The 11078-nt window shown below is 23.3% G+C and overlaps 1 protein-coding gene across 1 annotated transcript in view; it reads left to right on the forward strand.

Moving 5' to 3' along the window:
- LOC117181076 (fibrillin-1-like) overlaps positions 1-11075 on the forward strand; it is a 189299-nt gene extending 178224 nt beyond the window's left edge. Inside the window, exons 21-25 of the mRNA XM_033373644.1 lie at positions 491-593; positions 3291-3316; positions 3970-4041; positions 6212-6385; positions 10944-11075. Of these exons, the coding sequence (XP_033229535.1) occupies positions 491-593; positions 3291-3316; positions 3970-4041; positions 6212-6385; positions 10944-11075 (507 nt within the window). The remainder of the gene's footprint in view (positions 1-490; positions 594-3290; positions 3317-3969; positions 4042-6211; positions 6386-10943) is intronic.
- Positions 11076-11078: the final 3 nt, after the last annotated feature.

The raw sequence follows: 11078 nt of genomic DNA on the forward strand, positions 1-11078 counted from the left end.
ATTTCGGGACGAGATACTTTGTTTTAAAAAAATTTTTAATCTTGAAATTCAAAATTATTATTTAACTATTATTGTTTAAATTTCTTTTTGAAATTAATACATTTGAATCTCAATTTAGTGATTCTGGATTTAGTGTTTCCGAGAATTGATTTAGAACTTTGGTTAATAATAAATTTTTATATTATGTATATTTTTGATATTATTATGTAATAATCCCGAAACGTTATCGGTTATTAATTATTAATACAAAGTAATATAATTTAATATTACGAACAAATAAGCTTATTGATCAATGTTATCAATCAACTTTGAGGAAACCCGAAAATTTCCGATAAATTGAACAATTTGTACTCTACAGTTAAAGAGAGAGAGAGAGAATTTGGCAACTGACATTCTAATCAGTTTTAATGGAAAGGGGAGGGCATTCGTTTACTGCAATTAACGGTGGCACAATCTCGAAAGTTAATTTTCATTCCACCCATTTTGCCAGGAACCTGGACAGCAGATGTACCCCGGTATTCACAACGTGCGCTACATCGCTTCCGATGCTGCCGGAAATCGAGCTGAATGCCATTTCTCCATACACGTTCGAGGTAAATTTATGCGACACCATTCATGCGGACGCTATGTCAAAAGTTTCAATGCCGATTTTATAATCAATTTTCCCCACCATGTGGTATTTAGAACATCCATTTTGCCTGTTTTGAAATTTGCGATTTGAGCCGTCATAGCCAAGAGATATTTGCTAAACACATAATTCCCAAATCTAAAGAAATCATTCTACACACTAAACTAGTTAATAAGTATACGCTTTTGATGTAGATTTTTCTTTAAAAAATATTAATTTTTGCTTTTAACACTAAATATGAAGAAGATGATTTAAATTTCCCGCCGGATTCGTTAAGCCACGTTCAAACATAACCTCTTATTTTGAGCTAATTCTGGCACGAATTTTAAAATTTAAGGCTTTATTTTTCCATCGTAGAAAATGGGAAAAAGACATTAAAAAGTTCTAAATTTAAATTAGCATATTTTACGCTTTTAAATTTCGCGCCAGATTATGTAGATTTTGCTTTGGCGCGAAATTTAAATAACAAGATTTTTATTTGTTATTTTAGGGGCCATACTTCAACTAGATTATCAATTTTGGGTTATATATGACTCCCTATAGTCCCCTATTTGATAGCTGTAGCCACCCTCCAAATTTATTTAGCGGTTGGCTAGACTTGATTTTTATGTTTATTGCGCTATAAATACCTAAAATATCAAGTCGATATATATTGCATATTCAGTAAAGCAGTTCAATTTTCAACCAAACAAGATTTTCTACAAAAATAGATAAAATTTAAATGAATAAAACGAATTTAGAACAAAACAAATTATTTTTTAACGAAAGATTTAAATTAACAACCTAATCGTTCTTCCTTCAAACAAAAGAGACTAATTTTAAACAAAATTGTTGTACTTTTAACCAAATGGTTAAATTTCCAAGACAATTTTTTTCGATGACAGTTGAAATTTAAAGCATAAAGTTGATTTTTTTTTTCACCAAAAATATGATTTTATCAAATTTTTGAATTTTTAAAAATTTATTCAAAGTTTTAACAAAACAGTTTCATTTTCAATCAAGTTACTTAATATTTTACCTACTGAGATGAATTTTCAATCAAGAATATTAATTTGCAATCAAGTTATATGAATTATTAACAAAATTCATAAATTTAGTACCAAATAGTTGAATTTTCAACCCATAAAGATCCATTTTCAACAAAAAATTGTAGTCATTATGTTTAAAATAGAAAATTTAAATTTGGAAATAAAAAGTTAAGTTTAAAAAAAAAATTTTGTTTAACAATATAGTTAAATATTATAAAAAATGTGAAGTTAAAAGAACATTAATTTTCAGCAAAATAGTTTCATTCTCAACGAAATAAAGGAATTCTTAGCCTAAAAGGATAAATTTTCAACTAAGAATATTAATTTTCTATTACAAGAAGAATTAAAAGAAATGTGAAATAGTTAAATTTTCAGTGAAAAATTAATTTTTCAGCAAAAAAAATATGAACTTTCGATAAAATACGTAAAGTTTCAACCAAATAATTAAATTTTCAACCTATCAAGATCTATTTTTGACAAAAACAATGTAATAATTATATATTTTTAAAATTAATTTTCAACTTGAAATAAAATAATTTTTAACAAAATTGTTGAATGTTGATTCAAATAGCTGAATTTTAAACCTAAACTATTAAATTTTCAACCAAGAAGATTAATTTTCTATAAAAATACGAATTTCACAAAAGAAAACGAATTTTTATCAAAATAAATAAATTTTTAACCAAAGAAGTGAATCTTAAAAAAATTGCAACTTTTAACAAAGTATTTAAATTTTATACTACAAAAAAATTAATTTCTTACCAAATTGTTAAATTTCAAATAAAAAAGATGAATGTTTCTCGAACAAGAACGTTATTTTCTTAACAAATAATTAATTTTTGATTTAAGTAGATTAATTTGTAACGAGTAGTAAAAATATAATTAAAAAAAAATTAGCCAATTAATACTTCTACTTAAGTCCTAACTGAATGTTAAATATAAAATATTTTTTAATTAATAAAATTAGTTTCAAGATTTCTTTTCATATTCTCTTTTTAAAAGTTGTTCTCTTTCTATTTCGAATCTTTTGATATGAATAATCTTAAAAATATTAATTAAAAAAAAGTTGAAAAACAGTTAGCTTTACATAAAATTCCTTCCGATTAGCCAGTCCGTATTCCCTTTACTAATTTTATTTCATGTTTTTTTTTATTTGATGGTAAAGATTCTGAATTCTAGATTTTCTAGCTTCTGAAATTCTTAAGTAATTAAATTTTTTCTTTAATTATTTAGTTTTGTTTTTTAAATACCAATTTTAAATTTGAGCAACTTATTTCTAAAAATTTCTTTTTTTATTGCCTTATTAAAAAAGGTTTTTTTTTATTTCATATTTTTCAGACGAATAATCTTAAAAAATATCTATTTAAAAAAGCTAGAAAAGGGGTTAATCTTACGGAAAATTTTTTTCGTGTGGCTAAGCGTGGAAAGGTGCTGCGAAATCCTAAAATTTATGCTAATTATAAAAATTCAATTTGGAAGCCCAGGAAATCTTGAAAATTGGAAATATTATAATCCCCAAAAATTTATAAAAGTCCCAAAATTCGAAATGTCATGCCTTTTAAATTTTAAAATTTGCTCAAATTTACATAGCAAAAGAAACGAGAATTATAAGAAAAAAATATTTCTTTTTTCAGATGCTGAACATCATCAAGATTCAGAGGTAAGCTGAATGTCGTTATACTCGATAGACATGAATCCCCTTGGTCAATCTAACAGCAGCAAACACAGCTTTATTCCTGAAGTCTTTTTTATTTTTCATCGTTCTGCTTACGGCTTTCCTTCCCTCCTTTGCTGAGTCACGTAGCTATACTTTTCTTATATAAAAAAAGTAAAAAGGAACACAAAGAAGATCTTTTTATGAAATGGCGAAAAGGGGAAGTCCGGTCGAATACAAGTCTGATTGTTTCGAGAAAAGTGGATTAGAGCAAGAGCAAAGCTTCCATCAGGCATAAATAGAAATTTCTTGTGTACTTTTTCTTTCCAGGTTCTTTCATAATATTTTTTTTTGCAATTTATGTTTCATTCATTTGTTTATTGCTTCTTTTTTTGGTTATGTCAACAAAACATAAATCAATTCTTTTGTTTTAAGAAAAAAAAAATGATAGAGGTCGCTTAAGCAGCCGGGATTCGAACCTCAGGTCTTCCGATTGCCAGTCGGGTGCTGTTAACACTGAAATAATCTCTTCAGTAGCGACAGTTCCTTTTAATAATTTTTTCTTTAATTTCATTTGTAATTTTAAAGTAATGAATTTTATTGTATTTTATAATGTACAACTTTCTAGTCTGTGTACAATTTTTTTGTTTTGTTTATAGTTCAAGACTTTTAAGAGGATGCTGATTTGTCCAGATCGACCACCTCAACCATTGGCTCCGAATTCTTACAGGGTGAGTGAGATTTTTTTAAACTGATTTAGATTTTATGCTTTTTATTTGAAATTATTATTATTTTATTATTTGGATTCATATTACTTTCAGTAACATGTCGTTACCAAAACTGTGATATGCTGAAGTAAAAAGACACGTTTTCAGCCATTTTCGATAAAAATTAATTTAAAAAATCAACTTTTTTTTTTAATTAAAATTTTGTTCTTAATTGAATTTACTATTACATTTAAGCAGTGTAGAGGCTCAATATACAATATGCATTTTTTACTTTTTTTAAAACTATTTTTACATGCAAACATTTTTTTTAACCTTTACCACTTTTACCCCAAGTTTTTTTTTACAGAAGATGCTTATTTTTCTTTATTCAATTGAAAAAATATATATTTTGTTTTTATTATTTTAATGCCAGATGAAAATCAAGTGTATAAAATTAATATAATAAGAATAAAATATGCATTCAAATATAAAGAAATAGTGAAAATAATTTAGGTTTTATCAATTTTTCGTGTTTAATGTTTTGTAATCATTCGAAGATATCCTGCTAATTTTAAAAAAAGGATTTTTTTCAAAATGAATTCTTTCCGATTTTTTTAATTCTTGAAGGTGGATTTTCTCAATAATCACACGTGAATTTTATATATAAAAACTTTATAATATTCGCTAAGTATCTCGTGACTTTAATTCTTGGTAAACTATTGTTTCACATTGATATTTTTTTATTTTGAAAACCTGTTATTTTTTTGGGAACTACGGAAAGTCCGAAAAATGATAAGAAAAAATTAGTCTTCTCGAAAAGTTCTGCAAAAAATACTAATTGCATTTTTTAAATATTTTGTATAATTTATAAGAAAATTTATATAACAACAAAAATTTCCCGGCCTAAAAGGTGCCCATAATACTAAATAATTTCTTCCTTTTACAAGCAGATACTGGAAAATAAAAAAAAATATATAGGAAAAATAAGAAAGGTAAAGTTTTTCATAAAATCTCTTTTTTATCAAATTTTGAAAATGCGAAAAGATTACTCTTAGGTAAATCCCACTTTTTGATTCTTTCAGATATTTTAAAAAAGTTTTTTCTAATATAAAAAATCCTATCAGTTTCATGCGACCTAAACCATTTTTGAGGCTGGACAATTTTTTTAAAGTGTAATTGTTTTCCCCGTAAACAATACGAAATATTACAAAACGAAAGAAGTATTTTTTATAACACTTCTAAGCATGTACATTTTTATTTCATTTTTTTTTAAATTTTGTCTTTTCCGCGAAAAATTTAAAAATTCGATTCACACGAAATATATTATTTTTAATATGAAGAAGTGATTTATCAAGATTGAAACTCACGCGATCTTTAGTATTGTTATACATATCAGTAAATATTTATAAGATAAAAATACACATTTTTAAATGAGAAGCCGCGAAAATTCACTTTCAAGAATTAAAAAAAAAAAAAAACACTTTATTTTGTAATTTTTAAATATTTTCTATTTTTTCTGAGATCAAGCGAAGGAGACAAAATTTGGACGTAGAATAAAAAAAGAATGTTTTGAAAAACTGCGTTCGTTGAGAAAAAATGTATTTTGAAAAAAAAAAATGCTATCAAATTTTCAGAAATTGCAAATAGTTTATATAATGATTATAAAAAAATCTAAAAAAATATTTGAGCTGCGAAATATGTGTATTTGTATTAAAATATAATAAAAATAATTTATCATTATTATCACTATTATTATGAGATTCATATTTCGAAATTGAATTATTGAGGGATCTATTTTATAAAAATTGCAGAAATAAACACAATTTTTCAAGAATGTTTTAAAATTTTTTGTTAAAGCTATTTTTTTCAAAAATAGTTGAGCAGCACATATCTTATTACCAAACTAAAACAGAAAAGTTCTCTAATTTGAATTTCACGCCATACTAAGTTAAAAGTTATAGGTTATATTCAAGCGTGGTTTTGAAATTTTGCATTCAACGGCACTTTGGCGCGAAATTTAAATTGCAAGATTTCAATATCTCCTTTCCGGACGTCATAAGAAATATATTCTTAAGAAAATAAAACTTGTTAGGATTAAGGAGGTTTACATTTTTGATTAGTTTTGTTTTTATATAAAAATTGTTTATCTTGGACTGCAAAATAGGAGAACATTTGTTGTCTTCGGTTGTTTCAGATTCCTCGTGGCTGTTATACGAGGTACACTCGCATGTTTTCTGGAACGTATGCTCTTCAAAACTATCGAAGTCACTCTCAAAGACAAGATGAGTATCAAACTAGAGCTGCTTATCATCAAGTACATCCAATGTTACGAACGCGAGAACAGGATCAAGCACGAGTGTATCCGCTCGTAGATTGTAAGTGTATGTGTTGCTGCTTGTGTTTTCCCATTAATTTTAGAAATAACTAATAATTTTTAATTAATAATTAAAATTTTTTTTATTTAAATATCTATCAACAAAAAGAAATATTTTTGGAAGAAATATAAAGAAAAATTTTAATTATTTAAAGATTTGTGTTTTCTTAAATTTGAATGAAATATAAAGTTTTAAATATCTTTATTCAATTTTTAATTTATCGTTAATTACATCTTTTATAAAATACAAATTTTTTTCGTGAAACTGGAAAATTTAGAATATTGATAGTGAAGAATATTGATTTTTATGAATGGCATAGTGGGACAAAAAAGGTTTTCTAAACAAATTAGTCTAGGGTCTACAATTTTGATTTGACTTGAGTATTTTATTTCAATGAAGGTTAACTAATTTTTTTTTTAATAACACAGTCGAAATTTTTTAGTTTTTGAATAAATGATCACATTTTTTGCATCTACTTACATTGATGTAAAAGCTTATGAAATTAATAAATAAAGACATTAAAAATAATGACCATTAGGTAACTAATATAAAAAGAAAAGTTGATTTTTATATTAACAAATAATGAGTAAAAATTACATATCTTATTTACCAAAGTGACAAAGGAAAGTTCTGCAATTTGAATTTCGCGCCACTGAAAAGAATAATAAAATTTTAAAAAATAAAAAATAATATCTAGTCACCTTTTTTAAAATCTAAAGTAATTGTTATTGTTAGAAACAAATTCATACTTGAGTCATTTACTAATCTAAATACTAAATTGCTTTAACAAAATTAATAAAAAATTCGTCCGGAATAAATAATATGTACGATTTGTTAACACCAAACATCAATTATTAATGGTTTAAATCAATTTCATGAATAAATATACATTTTTATCAATTTATACCGGTAAATTTAGTTTTTTCAACGAAATCAATTTACTCAGAAAAATTATACTTCAGCAAACAATAATATTTTTTCATTTTATAAACTCATTCACAACTTGCCTACTTATCAAGAAATAAATCTTTTATTTTGACGCGAAATCATCTACCAGTGACTCAGAAATTACTATTTATTAGTATTTATTTAAAGAAAAGAACAAACATTATCATTTCTTTGAAAAAGCAAAATCCATTTGTTGATTAATTTCAGAATTATTTTATGAAATTGTTTATTAAATAAAAAATTATTGTTGGTTATTTAAGTATCTTGAGCGAATGATTTTTCAATTAATTTAAAATTTATTTTGTTTATAAAATTTGTTTAAACAATTAAAAATGATTATCAGGCATTAAAAATAGTCTAGATTTATTTAATATCGAAAAATTCATAATCAATATTCCTAAAGGAACTAAGTCTTTAGAGCATTAAATGTTTATAAAAAAATGTTAACTTTGTTGGTTACTACAAAATTAATTTAGAAAAAGTTAAAAAATTTAGACTTATTTATCTAGAAAATAATTTTTTAATTTTTTTTTATAATTAATTCCTAGTAGCACAAATTATTTTTTAAAAGTGATTAAATATTGGAAAATGTGTCCAAGATTAAAAAATAGATGAAATATAGATATTCATGTTCATCCAAAAATTTAATTATATATTAATTATTTCCGATAGAATTATATTGACCTTTTTTAATTTGGGGAAAAAAAATTAAATTGATATTCTTCCACTTTTAGAGCAATCGTAATTCAATTACTACTTCAAGTATAAATTATTTTGAAATAAATTAATTTATTTTGAATTTTATATGGACCCAAGTGTTTGAATTTTCATTTAGATTTTGGTTTGACTAGTTTGAGGGGTTTCTAGAAATACGCTTTTTCATTCTAACAAATTATTAACCAATTTTTTTTAGAGGCTTTAAAAAAAATCTTTACTTGCTTTTGTAAATAGAAATAATTAACAGATAAAAAAAACAAGGCGAGATTTCCTCTCTTTTTTTAACAATAATTTCGCCAAGTTTTAATTTTAATTTTTTTTGTAATACTATCTCTAATGTTTTATAATTTTGTAAATTTAATTAATTTTAATATTAATATGTTTTTGACTGATGGTGATACTGCGTGAATATGACTTATAGACTATTTTTTAATGCCAATTTGCAAATGCGAAATTTTAATTAGAAAAAATTATTGCAGAAAGATAACGTTTAAATTGTAAATAAGTATTTAATAATGAAAATTATTTTCATTATTAATGGGCAGAAAATTTAAATTCTTTAAAAGGATAAAAAAATAATTTTTACTTATATATATATTCAAATATTTTTTAACAAAATTGAGATTTTCGAAGATTTTGAGCAAAAGATTAGGAAGCTTTTTAAGAATTTTGAAAGGTTTTAACAGAATAAAAAGAGTAAAATCATTTAAAATTGAAATTACATAAAAATTTAAATTTAAATTCCTGGAAATGTCAAATAATTTTTTAATTCATACAATTAACTTTTAATTAGAAATTTAAAAATAATTTAAAAGATTTTCGAAGGAAATCTGGGAACTTCAAAGTTAAGTTTTTTCATGTTTAAAAACATTTTAAGAAAATTGAAATTAATTTCAAATAAAAAAAAATTTTAAGAATTTTTTAAAAGGTTTCGATAGAATGAAAAAGTTTTCTTTAGGTACCTAGAAAAATTGTAAAGTGATTTTTTATTTCCAGAATTTAAATTTAAGAGAATATTTAGAAATATTTTCAAACAAAAATGTGGGAGATTTTAAGGAAATTTTATTTTTTAACAATTTTAGGAAAAATTCGATATGTTTTGGAAGAATACAAAATTTTAGAGAAAATTCTGATAAGTTCAAAATTATTTTTTTATGTAAAAAAAATTATTTTAAGACAACATTTGATAAAATTAAAAAATTTTTAGGAAATAGTCGAATAATTTTGCAAGATTAAAATACTTTAGAAAACATACGAGTATGCCTGAGTGATATTAAGATATTTTAAAACCATTTTAAAATAACTTAAAACTTGTAAAGATTTCGAACTTTTTTAATTTAGACTTTTTTAGATTTAAATAAATAAGCTTTTTAAGTATTTAAAATATATTTTATTCAAAAAGATTTCAAAATATATTCAAAATTGTAAAAAAAAATCTATAAGATTTGAAGGCAACTTTTTTAATTTTGGAAACTTTTAAAATAAATTTTAGAAAAAATGTGTGTCAATTAGAAAGCTATTTCGGAATATCAATCTTTTTTTTTACATAAAAGATGAATTTTGATGCAAGAATTTTGATTTTCTACACAAAAAGAAATAAAATTTGAACAGAATTAATGAATTTTAAACTAAGAAAGAAAAAATTTCACAAGAGATGACCAGAAAAATAAATAATTATCAAAGTAGATCAACTTGATACAAGGTAGTATAATTTTCAAATAAAAAATATACATGTTCAACTAAAAATGGAATACTTAAATTTTGAGTTGAAAAAATTAGTTTTAAAAACGAATTTTCCACAATATAGTTTAATTTTAAACTAAAGAAATAATTTTCTACCAAACAAATTGAATTCGGAACCCAAAATGACGAATTTTTAACAAAACAGTTGAATTTTGAACCAAAAAATTACTTTTTAACAAAATTGTTGAATGTCTTACAAGATTTTTAAGGTTTCTACGGAAAAAGAGGAGTTTACAACAAAACACAAGAATTTTAAGCTAAAAAAGATTAAGATTACTTAATCATTAAAATATTATAATTTTCTTTATATAGTATTTTTTGGTGTGAAATTCACTTTAAAAAAATCTGTTTTAAAATTCAATTGTTTTGTTAAAAATTCAACTATTTTTTTGAGAATTCGTTTTTTTTTAACAAAGAAGAACAATTTCTTGGTTAAAATCTTAACTTTATATAAAAAACGAATTTTAAGCGAAATAATTTAATTTTCAACAACAAGAAAGGATCAATTTGTAACTAAAAATGGTACAGTTAAATTTTAAGTTAAAGAAATTAGTTTTCAAGAAAAAATAAACAAATTTTTTTAACGTTTTTTAAAATATTTATTTTTTGTTATAACAATTATCATTACATCACTATAATTTTTGTTTTAAAATTGATCCCTTTTAATCGAATATTTAACTATTTGGTTGAAAATTCATATTTAAAAATTCCACAATTTTGTTGCAAATTTGTCTTTTTGGGTTTAAATATATTATCAAAAATTCAACTCTTTAGTTAAAAAATGTAGCTATTTTAGTGAAAAATTCATATTTTTGTTAATATAATTCAACTGTTTTGTAAAAAATCATCTGTTTGGCTTAAAAAATTTGACTATTTTTGTAAAAAATTCAATTAATTGGTCGAAAATAAACATTTTTATTTTAAAAAAAGTATATTGTTTTATCCAAAGTTCTTATTTTTGTGTTTGAATTTTCAACTAAAAAGGGAATAATTTAATGTTCAGTTAAAGAAATAAAATTTCAACACAAAAAAAAAAAACGATTTTTCAAGCGAAATTTGTCACCAAATTATTTGAGCCTTTTTTTAAACAAAATTGTTCTTAACAATTTTCATTAGGAGTCACCAATTTATTTTTTATTTCAGGCAGCCTTAAGTAATAAATCCAAGCCGATTGATGATGCTAGTGAATTAAGAAATATAAAAACAACATTCGAAAGAAACGTGGTTTCAACTTTTAATAATTTTAAAATACAGAAACAGTGCACTCTCGCGTAATGA

The sequence above is a fragment of the Belonocnema kinseyi genome, chromosome 10, assembly GCF_010883055.1.
Source record: "Belonocnema kinseyi isolate 2016_QV_RU_SX_M_011 chromosome 10, B_treatae_v1, whole genome shotgun sequence".
Classification (NCBI taxonomy): domain Eukaryota; kingdom Metazoa; phylum Arthropoda; class Insecta; order Hymenoptera; family Cynipidae; genus Belonocnema; species Belonocnema kinseyi.